Here is a 23,657-nt window from a genome sequence, read left to right as displayed (position 1 = left end):
CTTTCTCTTTCTTTTGCTTTGTGATCCTGCAAATGCAACTGTTATGCTTCAAAATCTTGACATTTGAAAAACATTTTATATTTTATATTTGTTATATAATTTCTACCGGGTAAAAGACTGCATTACATGATTGTAAATGGATAATAAATGACTACATGATTTATTTAACCTCATGGTATTATTTGCACACTTTTCCCACAAAAAGAAGAAAAAAAAAAGACAATTTATTCTCCACAGTAGTGTTCATGGAACTTTTATAAAGTTGTAGAACAGCTTTAAAAGTGTAGACTTTTAAAACACATTTTCTGAAGGGTGTATTTATAAAGTTTGTATTACTAAAATGCAGTGAGGTAGGATGGCAATGTAGCAATTTAGTAATAATGATAATTCATGCAGGCTATGTCAAATTTGGGGGACTTTCTAAATCAGCAGAACTCTTCTGGGTGTTTTTGGTCATCATTGTGAAAAATTTGTATCTTTGATTGTTGTTTGCAGTTTTACAGAATTTTTGGATCCTTTCCAGCGGGTGATCCAGCCAGAGGAGATCTGGCTGTACAAAAATCCTTTGGTGCAATCAGACAACATCCCTACACGTCTCATGTTTGTAAGTACTAAAGGCCTCTGGGTCATCTGATGGCTGTCAGCTGAGTGTACTGTCATTTGATAAGCAGTAGGAAATATTTCACAAGTAGAGGATGTTCCTTTAATCCTAAAGGCAATTGTTTTCCAAACTAATGTTGTCCAAAATGTACCAAATTACGGGAAGTCTTTAAAAAGAAGCATTATCAGATGACTGAATTTATGAATGTTGATTTTTCAGTTTAGGAATGAAAGCAGTGTTAGCTTAGAGGGATGTGAGAGAAATGAGTAGAGAAGCTTTTTCAATTAGCTGGTTGGGTGACCTGACAAAACCTTGCCATGCTCTTATAAGGTTAAGTGCTTAAATTTTGAAATCCAATTTGTTTTAGGCATGTTAGGCACTGAGATACTTGACTCTGAATAATCTTTTTTTTTTCCCCAAAGGCAAAACCTTTGTTTTAGCTTCTGCCAACACTGAATATATCACAGAGCTGCCCTGCTGTTACTGTTCTTCTGGCTCTTCCCTGCTCAGGATGTGCAGAATGGATGGCTAAATTTGGTTATCAAACTTTGTAGCTTTGATAACCCTCACTAGCAATGATTACCAATCATAATAATCTCTGTATATAAGAGTGCAGTAAGACAGACCACCTCAGAAGTGATGAGAAATTATGGGTATAGTTCAGGCTGTAAAAGTAGAAGTTCAGTCTTTTCCACAGCTGCCTCAAAGTCATCTTTTCCTGAGTCTTAAGTGAGGCCAGGGTTTTGCTTTTCTAACTTGAATTCAGTGATATGAAAATGATGATGACGAAAATCAGTGATATAATTTCTATTCAGCTTTTTTATGAAGGTTTAACCCTTCAGTTATGAAAAAATTTTAATTAAGGAACAACTTAAAGGTGCCTCCTGCATATGAGGCAACCATATATCCCAGCCTTCTAAGACAGAGGCTGAAGGCCTGGTTTTTAAATTTGCCCTTATAAACAATAAACATTTTGTTTATATTGCATTAAGAAGCAGCCCTATTATGGACTTTTTCATCCTGGATGGGTGAAAATGTATGTTTTTCCTGAAGTGGAAGACAGCTGTGTAAAAAAACACCCAAAAATCAAACAACAAACAAAATAACCCCCAAGCCAAACATTAAATTGTTGTGCTGGGAAAGACTGAGTTTAGTTGTGTGATTTTTCCTTATGCTCAGCATTACTTTGCTACATGGTTTCTCTGATCTGTTTATAACTGAAGAGTTCAAGAACCAAGGCTGAATCATTGTACAGGGTTTTGCTGCAGTGGTGAAACTATTTTTCAAACCAGTTGGGATAATCATTAGTCCATGCTCTTGTTCTCTAGGCAGAAGGCACTGGGAAGCACAATTCTGGGATATAATGATAATATTCCCCTGTTCCCAGAGCCCCAGATTTTGGCAAAGTTTGTGGTGGGTGGAACTTTCAGGCAATTCTGTGTCAGTAACATTTGTATGGCCTGTGTTCTCTTTCTGGCTCAGACTTTAAATAGTGAACAGCTTCTTAAATTAAGAAACATTGGTAATTTCTATATTCTTTTCTTATTTTTTTAAATTTAAAGGAAGAAAAATCCAACTCTAGCACTGATCACAAGCTTTCATTACGGACAGAATTTGTTGCCACTGATGTACTCTGATATTGAAACACGTGACTATGGCTTACCAGAAAGAAATCTCTGAGACTTAATCAATTGCTGGATTATTTTATTTGCTATGAGAGACTTGAATTCAAGGGAAATGTTGTGAATGAACATCCAAATTAGACAAAGCTGACTCCTGCATGGGTAGCAAATACTGGCAAGACCTGAGCCTGGTTCTATCTCTCTATCAATGATCTATCTCTATCTATTCCTTGTCTTGGAAAGTGCAGGTAACTGCCAGCTTTCCCTTGGATGCATGGAAGTGTGTGGGAGTCCCTATAACTTCAGCACATCTCTGGTTTGCCAGGATGAATAATAAATGACAGAGATTTTGTCCATGTTTCACAAAAGCCTGGCAATGCTGGAATATTTCACTGCTGGAAAAGGAAATGTTGCTGAGATGCATCTGAGGAGAGTATTGCTCATTAGAATGTCACCAAATCTGGTATAGATATGAGCCATAGAGGAACCTTTTCAAAATAAATAAAAAGGAGTCTGTCACAAGCCAAAATTTCTTTGTGTGTGCATTTTGCTGCAGAATAAAAAGCACCTTCCAGGTAATGCTTTTGTGTAAGGAGCAGCAATATACCACAAACATGAATAGTTCTTCATCTCCCTCAAAAATTCACATGCTTGTGAAGTATGATGAAATCTGCAGTTTTACCAGATTTCTGAAGATGGATGGGGAAGTGGTTTGGAAAAAGCTGCCACTTGAATGCTATTCTTTGTTGATAATTTCTGCTGCTCCTGCTTGTTCAAAAGATTTCTGCCTCCATTAAACCACCACTATCAGCCTGTCAGCCTTGGCTATATTCCCACATGTTCTTCAGTACTGGAATGCAGATATTTTTCTTCTCCTTTTTTTTTTTCCTGGTGTCAATCCTTGTTTTTAAGAATGAATCTAGTGATTTTAGGACTTGCTTTTTTTTTTTATTTCACACTTTTCTCTGAAAGCAGAAATGAAACTGTTGATGAGGATAGAGACAAGTGAACATTTCTGGAGCAGTAACGTGGCATTGGCACCCAAACTTGAATCTCACACCTATTTAGAGGGAGATTTGAAGTGGAAACAACACATCTTTTTGCACAAAATTTGGTCCCTGCCTTCCTAAATGTAGAAAAGGGGAACAGACTCCAGACTGTGTTTTAATCTGCAGGGTTCACTGAGTTAGATAATATTTTGCAGATGCAGGTGAGGGCAATCTGGTACAAGATGCACAGGGAAAATAACAAACATAGTGCACTCTCATACTGTTTTCTACTCAAATATTCTAAAATCATAAAGTGAGGGCTGGGATTAATCTGTGGTATAAAAAGAAGATTGAGTCGTGTCTTTTGTCATATTATATCTGGTCTGGTTTTTGTGTCAGTGGGGCTATTTAAGAACTAATGCATAGTTCAGCTTCAGTAAAGAAAGCATAATCTTACTTAAGACCTGGCACCCCTTGTGCCATTTACAGCTTAATTTTTGCCTTGTTTAAAAAACCCTCCAAACCTCAACCAGTAATTTTCACTTTTGTTTAAGAGAACAAATGTTTTTGAAAGGCTCTGATATTTTTTGACCAAATGTGGTTGTGAAGAGGTTTGTAGGTTCTAGAAAGGAATTGGTTAACTTAGACTGGAACCAGCAAGAGGCATAAATGTACTACCTTGCCTGTAAATTGCCTTTTACCTCTGCAACTGAAGGTCTGAGACAGAAGAGATGAGGGAAGGACCGGTTGAGAACAGAATCAGAGTTTCCATGGCAAGCTCTTAATGAGAAACTCCCTGGTGCTGTGCTTGGGACAAACTGATGTGTGTCTCTGGAGAAAAGCAATGAGTACCTGCCCTGAGAGGCCAGACTGGGCACTGCATGCAGTAAGATGACTTTTGGATGACATTCCCGGTGAATCATCATGGCCCAGATTGCTCTGTGATAATAAAAGTGCTGTTCATGGAAACTGAGTGTGCACTGAGGCAGAGATGCCATTTCAGGTTCCCTGTAGGAGGATTCCTGTCCTCCAGCACTGACAATTACAGAATAAGGTTCTGTTTAACCAGTGACTAAACTTGTAGATGCTCAGCTGTTGTTTTTCTGGGCTTGATCAAAACAAAGCAGCTTGGTCCACATCCAAACACTTGTAAATGAAAGAATCATAAAGACACAATCTTCCCAATGCATTCAAGCATGACAGTTGAAAAGAAAACAAAAAATAAGATAAAGAGCATTTTAAAATGCCAGGAAGTTGGTGCTGCAGTCTCTTCTGTTGAGTAGGGTCTTACTGAGCACTCAGCCTGAGTGTGGTGCCTTCTGCAGCAACGCACACTGTGGAAAAAATGTACAAATTCCATATGGATCAGTGTGTGAATTTTGTGGACCTTATGGACTGTTACTTTTTCATTGGAGAAGCTGACATTTTAAATGCAGCTCTGGGCAATTGCAAATCAATTATAACCGAGGGCTATATTGGAATATTAATGTGCTCGTCACCCTGGAGTTGCAAAAGACAAATCATCCCACTTTGCTTAAGGTCAGGAGTTTGATCAAGATCATTCAGCCTTTTGGTTTAAATGGAAATGGCTGCAGCTAATTATTAATCAGTTGGACTGAGAAGGAGTTGATGTTCTCACACATGATATTTGCTCTCTCTCACACAGGCAATTTCGTTCCTCACGCCACTAGCAGTCATTTTTGTGGTGAAAATAATCCGTCGAACAGACAAGACCGAAATTAAGGAGGCTTTCTTAGGTAATGTATGTCATACTTCGAGGTGGAAAAATGTGTGATAGCTCTCAGAGATTGGTTCCAAGTGTAGTCCAAGCCTTGAAGAAAACCTGTCTCCATTACAGTCCATTATAACAGTTTTCAGTGCAGTTTCAGGGCATCTCACACAAGCCTTTGGGTTTATATGTGCTTCTAGGTGTACAAATTCTGTGCCTTAATTCCACAATTCAGCCCACAAGGGTGGAATTTGATCAGCAAAGACAAGTCCATCTGAGAGACTGTTCACATGTATATTTTTCTGTCACACCCAATCTTTTACTTATGTCTTATTTATATTTGCAGCTATTCTAAATCAAGGCTTGGACTGGAAAGTCCTGTGGGATTCAGCTGCTTAGTGCAGGAAATGACTCCTCATTGTTTTCTCTGATCTTCTCCTGGAGTTTACTGCTACCCATTGCAAAATCCGTGCTCTTGGCTCAGTTTTTCTAATTAGAAGCTGCTGTTTCATCTTAAACTGCCAATGGAATTAGATGTGCACTTAAACCTGGACTGTGAGCAGTAGCGGCTGTGCTGTGGGTGAGGTCTAATTACAGTTGTAGGCAGTAAATTTGAGCAGAGAAGCAGAGGACAATGGGAAGGGTAAATCTTAAGCTGTTCCAGCCGATTTTGGCTGTGCCTATCTCTTGAAATCTTACAGTGATACACGCCCAGATCCTTTTAACATAGATATTGCCAGGGACCAACATTGATTAAAGCACTTTCACTGGCAAGGCATACCTTGAAGCACTAAGAACTGCAAATGTTTTTGTTGGCCTTATGTTTGAAATATGCATAATTCTGAAATTCTGTTTTACTGGCTAATTCACACTTTAATTTATTGTCCCTTACATAGTAAAATCAAAGCAATACTCAGCCTTGCCTTAGCATTGGATGTAAATGGCACTGGGTAATTGGAAACATTTTTTTAGACAAGGCTGCCTTCCCATAGATTATTCTTTCTCCAGTTGCTCTAACACAAGTGTGAAATGATCCTCAGTTTGTTTTGACTGCTGCCAGTCATTTGTTGTAAGTTCTGGAATGTCTTAGAGTGATATTTTACTGACAAGTCCATTCAGTGCGAAAAACTCTTCATTCATAAAATGCATACAGTCAGTTCTGAGCCTCACTTTCTGTTGTGTAAGAAGGAAAGGAGCTTAGGGTCAGTTTCTCCATCAGAAAAGACATTCTTTGTTTTTTTCCTGCTGTTTTGCCTTCTGTTGTGATTCCCTCTACAAGGTCCAGGAGAAAACTTGCCAGTTTCTCCAATCTTCCTCTTGCTACCCAGACTGAGGAAACACCAGCCTTGATGTTCTGTTCACTTTGTGCCATAAGCGTGGAACTTCTTGAGGCTTATTGATGTTCAAGTGCCCTGTACACTAATAAGATTCAGTACCTGGTGATGTGAATGCTCATCAGGTGTGGTGGGCCTTTGTTGATTTGCTGAGATCTGCCACAGAATGTTCATAAAGAATGTTCAGGGAGTACCCTGAAAGGTGGATTTCTTTAAGCATGATACATAGAAGAGAGAAAAGGGGGAAAGGATGTGAAAATTCTTTGCCCTTCATATAGTGTTTAATACAAAGAAGGGGATTCAGTGCACCTGGAGTAAGGACAAGTTAATTTAGGTGCCCTTAAGCCTTCCCCTGGAAGTGCCTAAATCTCTCACTGACTGGATTACATGACTTTAGCTGGGCAGTATGAATCTCTCTTAAAGGAAAAAACAGCAGAGGAAATAAATTTTTTTTTTTACCATCCTACATTGACACTGTCATTTGATGCTTGGATTGCCACTGTAAGGAAGATGCAACAGTGAAGGCACAGCTCAGTCAGGTGTACAATGAACAATCAAGAAAAAGCTCAGCAAAAAGACTAAATATTACTGCCTGTCTTCAAAAGCAGGTATGTTTTTTAAAAAGGAGAGTGTAGTGCTGTGGCATTGCTGGTCATCTGCATTTGACTTTGTGGAAAATTTCCCCATGTAATTTCCATTAAAAACTGAGACAAAACAATACAGGGGAAAAACAGAGCACGGGATTGGGTGGTCACTGTGAACACAGGTGTTGAAAAAGGAAGACTTTTTAACAGTATGGGTGCCTCTAGGTTTGACTTGTTCTTTTATTTTTGCTGGCAGCTATTGTTATATTCTGAGAAAACCCTTATTTTTGCTTTCATGAAGGTCCCACTTTTTTTTTTTTAACTTTAAAAAATAGACCCTATAACACATTTTTATGATCTGTTATATCCTCAGGCAAAGGTTTTATGGAGACAGGATGAGTGCTGCTGAAGTGCAGCATCTGAGGCAGCAGCCCAAGGAGGAAATAGCTCATGTGGCTGTCATAATCAAAGTTATATTACTGTAAATGTTCTGCTGGAAATCAGACATTTGCCTGATAATTTTTTTTCTGGTGGGAAATAAAATTCATTGGCTCCCATTTTGCAACAGGGAGCTATGGTGTGGACTGCAAAATTAAATCAGTTTTAATCTAAAATGTGTGTATGTGCAGGATCAAAGTGCCAGTGAAATCAAGGCAGAGATCTTCATAGGCTTGAGATGAGGTTCTTTGGAAAGTCTAGGGACTTGGCATGCAAGCACAAATAAAAAAGATGATTAAGTCTTACCTAATATGACAGTGCCTGCTTATTCTCCAATTTTATTTGAAAAATTTTTTAATCATAGGAGGAAATGTGAGGGGAAAACACTGAAATATTTAATCAAAACATCCAAATCCTTTTGAAAGAGAAATAAATGAAGTCATCCAAGTCTAGTTTTAGCCAAAAGCCAGTTCTTTAGTCTGGAAGTGAACTGTTTAATTGCATCATGTATCAATTATATATGTATATATACACATACATTTTATACGTATATATATGTATATATACACATATCTATATCTATATATCTTACATATTGGTCTGTACAGGAATTTTGCTTGACCCAAAGAGCATGAGAGTTTAATCTGGTAAATCACAAAACTAAAAAATTGCAAACTGACGGTACTTCATTCTCTAATTTTTTCTCTTTTCTTGACTTATGCCTGTGAAAATGGAATGGTAGGAACACTGGCTTTGTGTAGGGAAATAAGAACAAAGTCATGATTATTATGATGCTCTGAGGTCTGCCCTTAGTCTGGCTAAGAAGAAAAAACATAGGCTGAAAAAAAGATCATTCAATTTTCAGTCCAGTAAAGGTTTAAATCTGTAAATCAAATGCTGTAAGGCTGCAATTTATTCCTTGGTATTTAGGTTATTATTGTTCTGTTTGTTCATTCTGTTTTGTAGCTGTTTCCTTGGCTCTAGCTCTGAATGGTGTCTGCACAAACACTATTAAATTAATAGTGGGAAGGTAAGTAGTGTCATGTTATAAATGATGGGTTTAGCTGTTGAGAGAAACGGAGACAAACTGGCAACTACAACACGTCTCAGTAAATAGAGAGCTGCAGTTCCAGAGCACGTGGAGTCAGAGGGGGCCCCTGTGGAGCCGTCCTTTGCCTGGTGCAGGTGTTGTACAACTTCATTATGTGACATCCCACTGTGGCAGGAATCCATGCCCCTGTGTTTGGCTATTTGTTTGACTTGCTGGCAGATCCAGACAAGCGAGGGGTTTGAAAGGAGTGGTGGGAGCTGAAATCAGTCCATTAAATTGGCAACACTGAAGGGAAGAGTCGCAGCATGTGGGAGTTTAGATGCCAGTGCCCCTTATCTGATTAAATAGGAATCAGTTGAGTCTCTGTATAACCCAGTGCCTGTGTTTTGTGAGAAGCATATTCTATTTCCAGGTGACATCAACATCTGTGGCACACCAAACCTGGGAGCTAAGAAGTAAATGGATTCCTAGGTAGACCATTTCTTTAGGGAAGCATAATTTTGAATGAAGGGCTTAGAAAAATCTAGCAAACAAAACTCCCTGAAAAATATGGTTTTAGGTACTTTTTGCCTCTTTATCAAAATTTGGAATAATTTCAGCTGAAAAGTACACATTTGACTTGAATTCACCCACTATTTGACAGAGTCCAGCACTGCTTTTGTTGCTGGGATGTTTTGCAGCACTGAGGAAGCAGTATTTGTGTTTGGTTTCTGATGAACCCTCTCTGCTGCAGTGCTGATGCCCTGACAGTAATGGCACTTGGCACTTTTATTTGAAGGGTGCTTTTAAAATAATTAAGAATACACCCTCTTCCTTAGGCAGGAATAAGCTCAAAACAAGTATTTTGTTGTCAGCTTGTCTCTGAATCTGTGATCATTCACTTTTCTTCTCCATGTGGTTTATTAGCTCAGGATCAGTATGACACCAGTCAAACCTACAGGCCCAGCTCGCAGCAGGGTCGGAAGAAACTCAAAAGTTTTCTCAATTCATTGAGACAGCATCAAGGCTGGCTTTAGATTTTGGTGGTTGTTTTGAGGATGTTCTGAGCTGGGCGTTTTAGCAAGGCCTGTGAAATGTGGGGGTCATTACACTTTGCTCTGTGCAAGGTGGATCACTCTAGGAAAAAGCAACCTGCATGTGTGTAATAAGCAGTAAATGTAATAATCACTCTGAGGTTTATCTGTTACTACAGCTTCTGTGTTTTTAATATCCATGGTGTTTTTTGTAGACCGCGTCCCGATTTCTTTTACCGCTGCTTTCCAGATGGAGTAATGAACTCTGAAATGCACTGCACAGGTGATCCAGACCTGGTCTCTGAAGGCAGGAAAAGCTTTCCAAGCATCCACTCTTCCTGTAAGTTCATTTAAACACAATGCCTCTTTTGTAAAAAGCTGTCCTTTCTGTGGTTTGGGGTTGATCCTTTTCTGCTGGATTGTGAACCTGATTTTTACTGGAGGAGTCTGAATTTCTGACATTCAGAAAGTCAGAAATTTCCTTCTGGAAATAAAGTCATGAGCCTGTGACCCTTCCTTATCTTGGGAACCACCTGAGTTCATGCAGAGTCCTAGCAGGACTGTCAGTAGAGTGAAGCATATTCAAGGTTACAGAACACTGTGATTCTGAGGGGCATCTGTTCCCCAGTGCAGACCTTTGTCTATATAGTAAGTATTTATTTTGTTATATTTCACTGGAATATAAAGTAAGACAGTAAAATCACTCTTCTTTTGGCTTTGAGGTGGTCCTCAATCTAGGTCTCATGGTTTGATCAGATACTCCCAGTTTGTGCTGTATCCTGACAGATGTTTAGGTGGCTTTTTGAGAATTCATCTATCTGATTCAATTAGTTTTACTAACTTAGGTGTTTGTAAAGGTTCCTTTCTCTGTTTTGAGGAGATGACTTCTAGTGTGTTTTATGTCATGTCTAATAAAATATCTTTTCATCTGTAAAATAACTTGATTACTGTGAGCTTTTTTGGGGTTTTTTTTGGCCAATAATATTTGCTGCCTTCAGCTGTTCTAAGAACTGCTGAATGAGAACCACTAAGTCGTGTCTATGGAATTTTTTTGAAAGCAGTAACTTCAAATTTCCTAATTGTGCAGAAGTATATATTGCAGGCAAGTCTGGTGATGAGAAGAATGAAACTGTGAGCTGGTTTTGCTCTTTCTTTCTTGTTTGAGGCCCAGAAATGAATAAGAGAGTAGTAGATGTTTGTGGATAAGTTAAAAGCTTTAGTTCTAAGCCAGTGGGACAGCCACAGAAGGAGTCCTGGGGCTTTCCTTTTACCTGGCCCTGGCTGCATAAGCACTGAGTTATGGTGCTGCAGCTCACACCAAATTTATTGGAGCAGAATGATGTCCCAGAGTACTTAGATCAAAATTATGAGAGCAACTTTCTCTCTCACTGACATAAGATTAGCATGTGGCTGAGTCAACTATTTCCCACCCCAAAGCCTTTTATTAAAATCTGATTAGAATGAAAAGATATTATGTATTCAGTAATTTTTATCAATTGGTAAGTGTATGTTGGAGAGAGGCAATTCTGCAGCTGCTTGAACTGCTTAGCTGTTTGAAGCCTGATGTTATAATATCTAAGTCTCTGGCAAGCCTTAAAAATCCATTCATAGTTTAGTCTCCTAATGGAGAAGGAAAGCATTTAATTTGACAATCATACAATGCTAACCCTTACTCCTTCTCTGCAGAAAAATTATTTCGATGACCAGAATTGTCAGTTTTATCAAGAATAGTTTATAGTTGTGATCATGAATTTAGTTTCTTCAGTTCATTCCCAGTAGAATAAAGAGTGAAAATCAAAAAAGTGGTATGGGAAGTGCACCATTATACTGCTTTCCTACACCTATGAGGATGTTTGGGATATAGTAATTCATGTTTGCAAATTGTGCTATAATTCTCCATTTTCTTAGCTCAGTTTTAAAAACTGTCCTTCCTGTCTTCTTAATGTGTAGGTATTTGCAAACTTTCCCTCCATAATCTCAGTCCAAAATTTTTTCTTGGCACCTTTCTCCCTTCCTTCAGCACAAGATTGTTATGAGGTAAAGTGAAAGAGTTCCACTCTTCAAATTTCTGCCACCCCTTCTCTGTGTGTTGTGAAATTCATGGAACAGCACCAAAAATGGTTTTTTGGTTTCTGTTAGTGTTTGTGGGATTTTTTTTTTTCTATTTTCATGACTACAGAAATGTAGGGGGGGAGGATGAGAGTTGACATAAACTAGTACCTCTCCTGGTATGATGGTTACAAGTAGCCCACTACAGTTTGGTATTTCCTACTTCACTTGAACCCATAAGGAAAATAAATCACAAATAAAAGCTGCCAGGCAGCTCATAAAGAAGGGTTAGACACTTCAGTCAAGAGCCATTTTCATCTTCAAAGCAGTTTTTCTTAAGGCATTTCTAGGCTAGGCTGTCAATCGCAAGCTTTGTTACACCAGAATCTAAAACCTCATCCAAGCAAGACAAGGCCTTTAACAAGGAAGTGTGTGGTGCTCTAAATGGGGAGCTACAAGGGCATAATGCAGGGATGTGTATCAAGAGTGACAACACTGGCACTCCCAGATGGCCTGGCCTGACCTTGCTTCCTCCATAAAAATGTTGTGAACCACCTGTTACCACTCCCAGAGCCAGCTTGTGCCCTGAGGGAGAGTGCTCCTTTATTGGAGCACAGATGATTTTCTTGGCTTCACCTCCCTGGGCCAAGGAGTGAATGTCATACAAAGAAGGAAAATGTGTGAAGTACAGACTGTTTTGTAAAGCCACAGAGTGGCTTGCATGTTCCACTGGATCAAAGAAATCTCTGGATCTTCTGGATTTTTTGGAGCCCGTTTTGCTTCTTTTCCAGTGTACTGCCAGAGTATCTTGTGTGAGGGAATGGACATTTGTATGTAGGGATCCAAGACTCCTGCCTGTGTCCAGGAGCTCAGAGGTGTTCCTGAGTCACGCAAATGTTGCTATTCTGACACCCAGAATAACTCCAAAATACAGATTTGTTTTTTCCATAATTAGCATTTCCATGGTTTTATAATCCATTGGCAATTTTACTACTTTAAAGCTACCACCTGTGATGGTACCATGCAGCTTCCTACGCTCATACTTCATCAAAAGAGTGATGTTTATGAAGATCATAAATGCAGCATTTTTTCCTGCCTCTGTCCTTCCTGTGTGTGTTCTGAAGAGTTTTCTTGCAGGCAGCCTTTGGGCAGCCTGCCTTGGAGAGGCCTCCTGGCCTCCCCTCCTCTCCAGATGTACTTTTTGCTCCTTGCAACAACATGCAAACAGCAGCAGCAAGCAACAGATCAAAAATGAGCAACCAAATGGATGGACATACAGATAGAATGATTGAGTGTATTCAATGAAACAAAGAGAACAAATTGTGCAGAAATCAGTAGAAACCTTTTATTGCTAATGATTACCCAGCACACCAGCTGATGAAAAATGTGGTGTATGGATAAAGAGCATTTAAGTGAATGCAAGAGGAAAATTAAGGTGAACCAACACAGAACAGTTGATTGGATGAGCCACGTGCACAACTGGGACCTGAAAAGATCACTGAATTTGCAGGCATACATTATTCTAATGGGATGGATAGAAAGCTTTTTGTAATTGATTTCTTCCTTTTTATCTCATGTCTGATGTCGCTTTGACATTTCTGTCAGGCTGGCAAGATCTCTCCACAAACAAAATATGAACTTACGAGTCCTGGAGTGTTATTTATCTAAAAATCATGTGCATGGGAAATAAATGCTTGTAATTCCAGGTTTATATCCAGTGAAGCAGTCCCAGGTAAGCCAGATATTCAGTAATTAAAAATGGAAAAGAAATCAGTAGGGGTCTTTTAATTAACAGTTCTTTGTTACTTTGAGTAGCTTTATGCATTTGCCAGCCCAAGGAAGATTTCACAACGTGCCACTCTTTATACAGGCTACAAGAAGGGTGCATTTGATTGGTATTTGTGTGGACTGGGAGGTCTGAGTTTATTTTGGTGACAGAATTTAGAATTTGTATTATTATCCTGGGGTCCTGAGGGAGAATGTCAGCTTTCTAGATCCTGTGTTAGTCTTAAATTGCAATTAGCTATAATTGGTTATAATTGCTATGATTGGGTAAATATCTTTTTTTGGAGAATATATCTAAATTTTTTCAGGGAGCATGTTCAGCCTAGAAGCCACCAGGGTTTTTTCATGCACAAGGAAGACTGATTCCACTTGTAAGCAGAGGACCATATGTCAAGAACATGTTTAATTAAGGTGACAGGAATACTGAGCATGTTTTCCATGTGAGAGCTCACATTTCTGAAAGCACGTAGGGTTTGTGAGCTGCAGCTTCAAAATGTTGCAATGCCCTGGGACCTGTAAAGAGTTCTCAGAGGAGAGCAGAAGAATATGAGCAGTAAACTACCTGTGACGTTGCCACATCACCAGTCAGGTGGCTGTAAGGAGCTGGGAACTAAAGGGGCAAATTCTCTTCTCACTTTTTGTCCTGCCAATGGCACAAATATCAACTGGTTCTACCAAATTTTATGAGTTGGGTTTTGTCCAAGTCTTCTCCCAGTTCCTGTCTGAAATGAATTCTGGCTTAAAATATAAATCCAGATCATCTTTCCAAGTTGGTGATACCAAGTTTAGGATACAGAGCTCTAAATCAAAGGAATAAATACCTGGTCCATCGTGTTTTAACTGGATCTTTGACCCAGATATCACCTGTATTAATGAGAACAGGCCACCAACAGCAAGCAAAAAAGCATGCTGCAAAAGTAGACTGTGCTTGTGTTAATATAGTTTAATGAATGAGTCTTGGCATTGCCAAAACCACGACATGGCTACATCTTAAGTGTTTATGTTCATATGTTGTTATCAGAACAGTAAATAGCAAATCAGCAATACAGGCTTGCTTCAAATATTGTTCAGCAGAATGGGCTGTTTATCTTAAAAGAAAAAAAATCCTAGACAGGGAGGTATCCCATATGCTGCTGTGATTGTAGTAATGGAGTCCTTGTACAAGCAAGTACGGGTAAATAATAGTAACACAACACAATTTATTTAGAAACACCAAAAATCCTGTGTGAATTTAATGCCAGATTCTTGACCTTGTTTCCTTTCTTAAGGGAAGTGATTAATTCTTCACGATATAACTCCCTTTAGGCTCTTATTCTGCTCGAAACACTTGCAAGCAGATTGCAGTTGCCAGTTTTGGCTTCAACTTTATTTAGGGACTATTTTTAAATGTGTTATTTCTGAATTGGCCAGAACTATTGAAGCTGGGTTTTTCAGCTAAGGAATTTGATTAGAGGAAGTTGCATGAAACTGGTTTTGGTACCTTGGTACTGAAGGAAAAATAGTGGCTTGGTGAGAGGTTAATTTAAGCTCCTTGGAGCGTGCTGAGTGTTGGTGGTCAGGGGGAGATTGAGCCCATGTTGGCCATGAATAGCCACACCAACATCTTCAACCTGAGGTGTCTGCTGGGAAAAAATGAATAATCACTTGCTAGTCTGGTTTGTATCAGCTTATAGTTTGATCCACCAACTTCTAGGATAAATGTTCTTCTGGAAATTGTGCAGTTCCTGCCACTACTCAAAGCAGGGTCAGGGAGAGGAGGTTCCAGAGGATGATTTCCAGTTGAGTTTTGATTTAATATGAAGGTTCCACAGCCTATCTCACAGGATAACCTGGTTCAATGCCTGACCATGGTCAGAGTGAAAATGTTATTTCTTATGTTTAAATGGAATTTCCTGTGCTTTAATTGGTGCCAATTGTCTCTTCACCTTTTACTGGCAGAATTGGGATGTACTTCCCCAGTACAGGAATTTGTATTTCCCTCTGTTGGAATTCAGGAGATTCCTGCTGGCTACTGGTCCCTGAGAGAAAGATCCCATCAAATGACTGGGAGCCAAACTCCCTAAAAATTAATCACTTTAATATAGTGGCTGCAAAGATTATTGAACTTACAATTTCACATTGGATTGGATGGGTTTATGGGAACATAATCAATTAAAAATTACCATATCCTGTATAAAATTTCTGTATCAACAGCAAAATAAATAAAACCCTCATGTGATTTTCATTTTTGTAGCTGCAATTTAGTCACTTAAATTAGTTTGAAAAGTTAACTTTTGGCTAAATTGTGTCATTGATTTTTTTTTTTTTAATAAAAATCTTTATTGAGTCTAGAGATTCCTCTTTGCAAGGAAAAAATAGAATTTTGGAGAAATGATTTTGTGGTAGCATCTCAATTTTATTTTTATAGAATGAATGTTAACATAGAACTGGTGAGAGCTTTCATTTCTTGTGTGGGTGTTTTTGGTTTTCTTCTTTTTATTATATTGGCTGAGAGAGGCTTGCAGAGATTACTGTTGAATATTGCTGAAGAAATCAGAGAATTTAATAAGAAATCTGAAATGAAGAACGCAGTCAGAGACTGTGGGGACAATAACAGTGACTTATGTTGTCATATGTTTTTTAATTACCTCCTCGATGAATGAAGGTGTCTTGATATGTTTGAGAAAATAATGGCCCTTTAGAAGTGAAGAAGAAAATTCTTTTCCTTGCCTTTCGAGCTATAGTTTACACTTACCTCACAGACAAAATGGTAAATATGTAAAATATTTACTTTTTACAATATGCAAAAAGCTGAAGTTAAAGTGAACTGCAGTGTAAGGAAATCTCTGATCTTAGCTCCAATAAACCAGTTTTCCCAGCAGCTACTGCTGTTTCTTGGTTATTATATCTGTTCAGTTTGCTTTTGCAGGGCAGGAGCTTAATTACCTTTCAGTCTAATTCTTCCTTTCCTCTTGCCTAACTTTAGCTTTTTAGGCAAAATATATAAGCTAAGGTTAAGGTAAATGCTTGGTTTCACAGCCTGCAGAAGATTTTGTTGTGATGCTGTAGATTTCAGCCGTATCTAAAGTAAAGACCATTGCTCTTCTGCCTGACCTTTTCAGTTAAAAGGACTTTGAGTCACACCAGAGATCTAAAGATCAATTTCCATCAGTGAACTGTAGTGACAGCTCTTCTCTGGAGTGAAATGGGTCAGAAAGCACAAGTCTGGTTTGAAAACAGAAGGCTGTTAACTCAGAGGAGGCTGGAACATCACTTTCTGACCATCTTTAAGGAAGAAATCTCACTACTGTACTGGCAAATATTGAGATTCCTTGAGCTGCCATTGCAGCACATGGTGTGGTCTTCCAGCCCATGGTAAGAATAAATCAGAATATGTGTGAGGGTGTTCTACCTATATTAGAGCTACTTGGAAGTAAACCCAACCATTCTGTTTCCATGAGGACTTTAAAACTCCACAGAGCACTCACCTTTATAAGTTGGGTGGGTCTTTTCCACCCAAAAAGAGTTAGTTGTGATCAGTCTCCAAATCCTACTTGCAGACTCAAAACCCCTTCGAGCAGCAAAAGGGATAGACCTGACACACACAAGATCATGTTCTTCTAATGAAAATAACTCGGAGTCAATCCAGAATTATTTCATTAGAATCAGGAGTACCAGCTACAATTCTGCTATAAGCAAAAGAAAAATAACTCAATAAAACCCTTGAAATTGAATGATGAACTTAAAATGCCAGGCACTTTCCTTTAGAGGTGGCTGACTGATTTATCAAAAGGCAGAAATCTCAGTCATAACATTTTCTGAAAACATTAATTTAGGTCTCTTGAAAGCAAGGGGATATTAAAAGGCTCTTGAGATAAAAGCTAGGAGATAAATGCAGGAAATCAAGTATATTATTTATGCCAGAAAGAAAAAAAAAAGCACCTGCAGAAAGCCTTATTTGGATTTTGCTAATGCTGTCAGTTCAAGGTAGAAAGCACGAGCTATTGGAGGTAAGTGAATAGTAATTTTTTCCCCATTCCTTCTGCAGAAGACTGAGCAAAGAATGACACCAGTGTTTTCTCAAACAAAACCCACGTGACAAATATTTATGCAAAATATTTTTAAAACTAATACTGCTTTGTTGAAATCCACTGATTTGTGTGGTGGTTTTCTCTCGAGACTTTTGGTTTTCCTTTGTTTCTACCTGAACCAAGACAGTGCTTATGGGAGTCTCTCAATCTGGTTCCTACATTTTGTTTAAGTAACCAGAAACTTTTGGAGAATGATTATTTTGGGAGTTTCTGATCATGCTGGAAGGCAATGCAAGTTGGATTTGTGGATGAAATAGCATGGGAAGAATTTTTTAAAAAATCACTCACAGGGGAGGCAGGGGGAAGGAAGAAATGTCTGGATGGTTTTACTGAGGGAATTAATCAGCAGATAGAAATCAGAATGATTGACCAGATGTTTATGTTATCGTAGCATTTCTGCAGACACTTGGGACTAAATATGATTTAGTATGACTGTTGAGTAGTATGAAATCTTATTTAAAAATATTTAAATATCACAAAATATTTAAAGCATCACTTGCTCTGTCATGCCAGAAATTCTCTATCATATGATAAGTTATTTTATTCTCCGTTTTATTAGCCTGTCTTTGCTGATCTCTTCACCCTGGGTTTCAGTGACAGGACACGTGGGAATGATTCAAAGCTGTGCCAGGGGAGGTTCAGACTCAATATTAGAAGAATGGCTTTACCAAGAGGGTGGCCACACACTAGAAGAGGTTTCCCAGAGAGGTGGGCAGCGTTTCCCAAGCCTGTCACAGTTTAAGAGACATTTGGACACTGCCCTTAATAATTTGCTTCAGCTTCAGCCCTGCTGTGGTCAGGCAGTTGGACTAGATGACAATTGTTGGTCCCGTCCAAGTGAAGTATTCTGTTATTTTCTGTTCCATTCCCCAAGTTCCCTGCTCTGTCTTCCTTCATTGCCTGCTTGAATTCAGTAAGTTTGTGTGGATGAGCACAGGAAGATCTTGTCTAGAAAAATGGAACTGCTAGTTGATGTAAATAAGAAAAAAGCCAATAGTCAATGGTTAAAAGATATTTATGCTATCAAACAATAGGATATGATATCACTTTCTGGTATTGTTTAGTATGGCAAGGAGGCTGGAATCCCAATGAAAAATATCATTGTGTGCAGAGAATGCATCTTGCAACAGGGCAGGTGATGTGTAGGTGTTAAACATGATGAGCAGGAGAATAATCTGGACGTGAATATTGATGGATCTGGCCTTGATTCTATGTATTGTTCTATGGTGTTCCTTGGAAATGTGAATTTACCTCTAACAGTTATGGTCCTGATAACTGGTTCACAGAGCAGTGTCTGCATTTGCTCGGCTGTGTCCCATTCCTCCCAGCTGGACTCTGCTTATTTGGGCAGAAAACGTTGCCAAGATTACTCCTACGTTAGGTTTCTGTCTAGTCCCCTCCTTGGTTTTGGGAGAAGAAGAGAGAAGCCTCTTGGGGTTTTTTCCTTCTCTAAACCAGTTACAAATTTTGTGACAGCAGACTGGGGGTGAATTGTCTTCTTAGCCAGGTAAGAACAGCTCTCAGAACATCCCAGCACCTTTGCTGGTGACTGGCTGGTTCTTAATATTCCATTGTCTCTGTCTCTTGACAATTGACTGCTCCACTCAGTGATTGTCACTGTATAAAGCATTACTGCTGTATTATCCCCGAGGATTTGCCTTCTCTGATGATATTAAAGCTGATTATATAATTTATACTCGCACCAGACTTGCTTGATGAAGCACTAATTAAGTGAACATAGCATTTGTGGTGTTTCTTGCTGTGCCACTACAAAGAAAAAAGTTGACTGGGAAATATTATGCCATTAGAGTGAAAGGACAAGTAGCTCCTCCTCCCCTTTTCTGCTAAATAATTAAAATTAGTCAGTTGTAAGAATGAAAATATTTTTACATGTTAAAAGACATCCATTTGTTTGAAAAATTAAAGTGATTTATGTGCTTCAGAGTGAAAAAATTGAATTTCAATAGAAATGTTTGCTATCCCGTGATAATTTTTATAAAATATTACCTCAGTACTTGTAATTATAGTTGGGTATCTAAATTTGAACTGTTAATTATTTTTAGCTAGCAATTTCATGGAGGATAATCATATTTCCTTCACTTGAAAATGAACATTTTAAGTAACAAATGAGCTACAAGCCACAGGTTTTTGGCAGTAATTGCTGCTACTCCCCTATTTTCAAGATAAATCTCTTAATTAACAGCTGTATGGCACTGTCCCACTAAAATATTTCATCCTTTTATAAAAGAATCCAGGGAAATATGAAATGGATTTCTTAGATGCGCAAGGGAAAAAAAAAAAGTCCTATGTGGTTTATTGGCTTCTTAATTCAAATTTCAAGTATACTCAGGAATGGTTATGTTTGTCATGTTTAATGCTTCTACCTCTTCTCTGACATAATTAGCTGTGAATACTCAGCAACAAGGGCTGTTGGAATTCATGAGGGGCTTGTGAAATGAACTCCTTAAAGTTTAGTTTTCCAGCCTTAATAATAAATCAACTCTTTCAAGCCTGTTTGAGGTTCAGACTATGTGTATGTCTCAAGCAGGTCTCCAAAAGGCTTTCCTGTTTTCCTGAATTGAAAAACAAAAAAAACCAAAACCAAAAGGATTTTAATACATGAATCCTGGCAGTGTAAAACAGTGGTTCCTCACTGGGATTTATCCCACCTGGCCAACATTTTCTATGCATTTGTTTTACACTGTAGGATGTAGGATCAATGGGGGGGTTGGGTTGGAAGGGACCTTAAAGATCATCCAGTTTCACCCTCTGCCATGGGCAGGGACACCTCCCACTAGACCAGGAGCCTTCTCTTCTCCATGCTGAACAATTCAGTTATTTAACACTTTAAAAAATTATATTTTCTCCTTTTTCTTTGCATGATTAAAGAGATTAATCGGAAACCTACTGCATACTCCAGAATGGAGAGCAACTCTTCGTTCTAGACTGAATTGGAAATGAAGATGTCCAACTGTCCAGTCCCTGATTTTCTCAAGGGAGTTATTTAAAAGTCTCTCTCAAGAGAGTTTTTGGCAAGTTTGGAGCCCACTGAATTCAGTGACAGTGAATGTTGCTGTGCAGCCTCTTTCTCCTTGGCGTCCTGGTTCACTTTGAAAGTGGGCTTGAAAAGGCTCGAAGTCATCTGCCTTCCCCTTGTTCAAACTCTACTTCTCTACATAAAACCCCAGTGATAAATTCCTCTTGGTGGATATCTCAGGTTTCATTGCTTTGCACTTTGCAGTGTTGCAGGAATAAATCACATTTTCCTATTCCTGCTGCGTCTCACACCATGAGAAGAGAAGCAGAGATCTATTTCTGCTCAGGCTGGGCATAGTCCTGGGGTTTCCCCAGCTTCTTTTTGAAGTGTTTAGGGGGATTATGTATTTGCAGTACTAAAACTGGTATAATCCAGTAAACTCCTTGACACTGCTGACCATGAGCTTGACAGAAGCATTCTGATCCTCCACTGTAAAAAAAATTCCATCCATAAAGATACTCTTCAGCCTGTCTTCTAACTGTATTTTATATGCTAATCTGTGTGCCTGGGCCAATTTCCTTCAAACAAGTTTTAATTTACGTGCACATCCCTGAATGGGTGATGCAAATACTTGGCATGGTGAATGGAATGACAAGTGGTTGCACAGGATGTGATCCTTATCCAGGATGATGGCACAGGCATGGCAAAGCAGGGAGCAAGAAGTTACCCTGATCCCAGTGGGTGGGACTTCGTATCTTCCAGTGTTGAACTGGAAAAGAAAAAATTGCTCTTGGTAGTGATTATTTGTTGTTAGATATCTCATAAATGCCCACATGGCTGTAATTTGTATTAGAGCTGGAGAGGCAGTGATCTAAAGCTTGTACCTTGATACTGTGTTTAAAAAGAGAAATTCTTAAAAGTAATTGCAGGATCTGAGCTGGTTTAATTTTCCCTCTCCTATGTTCTCAGAGAAGGGAGATTTGTTCAAGGTTTCTATCCACAGAAGTGGAAAAGCAGGCCATGGAAAAGGTTCAATTTTAGGACTTTTTGTAAAAGACAGCATGAACTGAACAAATCAAAACTTAGTTCTCATTTTTTGGTGGCAATGAGATGCATCCTGAGGCCACTTCAGGTATTTCAGGTGAGATGAGGTATCTGGAAAGGTACATAAAAAAACATGTCACCAGAAAAACCCCAAAAGGTTCAGAAGAATTCACTGCGACAGCGGCGCAAAAACAATCTAATGACTAACACTCTTGCTTTTCAGATAATATAAGTCTGTTTTTGTTCTAACATGTCTCTGTCTCCAACATCTCTTTTTTATTTCCCAAGTCCCTGCATATATTTGTATTTTGTGATGTGCTTTTCATGTTGCCTCTGCTGAACTGTCTATCTCTGTGAAAATAAATTAATAAAGCTAAACCAAAGGGAAGGTGATTGACTGCCCCACTTGTAAAAAAAAAAAAAAAAAAAGTAAAAATATTTTGTGATAAGAAGCTCATAACATTCTTTGGGAATTGTACTTCTAGAAAATGCTCTTTGAATTGAATTTCAGCATTAAAATTTATGCACTCATTTGGTATCATACTTTTTTCTTCAAAAAAGATAAATATTACAGTCTTTGAACAGTGTGAAACTAAAAACATTCAGCAGTAGCCCTAGCTGCTGGAATTCCTCAGTAGGCTGCAGAGCAATTCCAGAGATGAATAGTCTGTGTTTGCATTTGGGAAATATACAGTAATCACTGCAAGAATAAAGCATTGCAGACAAAGAGATGGACCATTTTCTCTGAGCCTGACAAGGGCCATTCCAATGGTGGTTTTGCAGTTTTGTAATTTGATGTCACCTAAGTAAGTTGAGGGGTTTTTCTTCAGTTCAAAAACTGCTTAATGTAAAAAAGGCATTTGTTGTGTGCTTAGCAAAGCATCCATTAAAACTTGAGAAGCTGAAGATCCTCCTGGGGTAGTTTAAATTTCAGAAAACACTCACAAAATTACATTTTTAAATGAATAATTTATTTAGGGTGCTTTAGATCAGATTCTTGTTTACAGTTTCTCACCATATGCATTTCAACTTGGTAATTGGTTTGGTCTGTACAAACAGGTTTTTCAACTCACCTAAATCCCCTGTCTGGAGGAAATCAGGTGTCAGGATGGGATCTGTGGTGTCACCAGATGCTGTCATCCTCCTTATTTCGCCTGTGAACTCACTGTTTTTTAAAAGAATGGCATAGAGCCAAACTGAACAATTGAGTCTAATGTAGTTTTATTTATTCCAATAATGATAATGCATTTTAAAGCATTTTAACAATGACAGAACCTGGGGCTTGTCTCAGGAGACTTTCCTGAGTTCAGCAACTTGTGGCATCAGGACTCTGATTTGAGTTAGCCACACCAATTGTTAAAAATATCTTATTTCCTCATTCCTTTCTCCTCTTACAACATTTAAAATCAATTAAATATTTGTGTCTGAAATTTGTATTGACATGATTCTTGTGTTAACACTGTTTTAAACAAACTCAGAGTGATTTTCTTCTTTTCATTTACATCAATGTCTCCATAAGGTCTGGTTGGTATTTTACATTGCTTTTCCCTACTTAATATAAAGAGAATTTGATTTATTTTCTGGAAGAAGGCAGCTTACAAGTGTTTTGGGATCTGTCTTCTTAATAGTTTTTACTAGGACAGTAGGCAGGCTGTAACCCTTTAGGGCATGTGTATATTTGCATTTCCTTCGTGATGCAGAGACGTATTGGCTCCAGCTGGTGCAGGAAAAAGTGCTCAAATATATTCTACTGATGGACCAATTCTTCAGTGCAAATATCACCTTTAGGCCCAGGACTCTTGAAGAGTGAATTGTTTTTCTTAATGTTCTTGACTGACATCTTCAAAATAGAGTCATCAAGCAAAGTTGCCCACATGAAGTGCACAGCAATTGAGTTGTCTTGAATTCTGCAGTTACTTTTATAATGGATATCCCACATGCCAGAGCATTTTGCTGTTAATTCCATGGTTTTTGCTGCTGACTCTGCGTGCACTGGGACTGTTGTGTCAAGCAGGTCTTTCTGGACATGCACACTGCAGGGTGAGGGAAGACAATCTGAAATTCTGCAGTGTAAGGCTTCTCTGCACAATATTAGCTCCACAGCCACAAGCTAGAGTATTATATATTACTTTTCCCTCTTATATTAGGTGTGGGTTCCCCTAGAGGAGTGTTTGTAAGTCTCTTCTTCCTGCCTTTTAGTTTAGAGGAACACATCAACCACCTAAGGCAAGATCTGCCTTGGTGTTTGGTACAAACACAGATCCTGCTGAACTTCCATGTTCTTCCATGAGCACCTCCTTCTGGAAATGTGGCAGACCCCAAAAAGAACCCCACAAATTTTTAAAATATCACCAGATTCTCTCCAAAGGCC

General features: G+C 38.6%; 1 protein-coding gene across 2 annotated transcripts in view; it reads left to right on the top strand.

The window, feature by feature from the left end:
• Nucleotides 1–23,657, top strand: part of PLPP4 (phospholipid phosphatase 4) — a 49,192-nt gene that overhangs the window by 17,103 nt on the left and 8,432 nt on the right. For both annotated transcript variants that reach the window (XM_048311019.1, XM_048311018.1), the window contains exons 2-5: nt 496–604; nt 4,879–4,969; nt 8,264–8,327; nt 9,577–9,701. In XM_048311019.1, the coding sequence (XP_048166976.1) occupies nt 496–604; nt 4,879–4,969; nt 8,264–8,327; nt 9,577–9,701 (389 nt within the window). The remainder of the gene's footprint in view (nt 1–495; nt 605–4,878; nt 4,970–8,263; nt 8,328–9,576; nt 9,702–23,657) is intronic.

Source organism: Corvus hawaiiensis, chromosome 8 (genome assembly GCF_020740725.1).
Source record: "Corvus hawaiiensis isolate bCorHaw1 chromosome 8, bCorHaw1.pri.cur, whole genome shotgun sequence".
Classification (NCBI taxonomy): Eukaryota; Metazoa; Chordata; class Aves; order Passeriformes; family Corvidae; genus Corvus; species Corvus hawaiiensis.
This window is presented reverse-complemented; position numbering and strand designations above follow the sequence as displayed.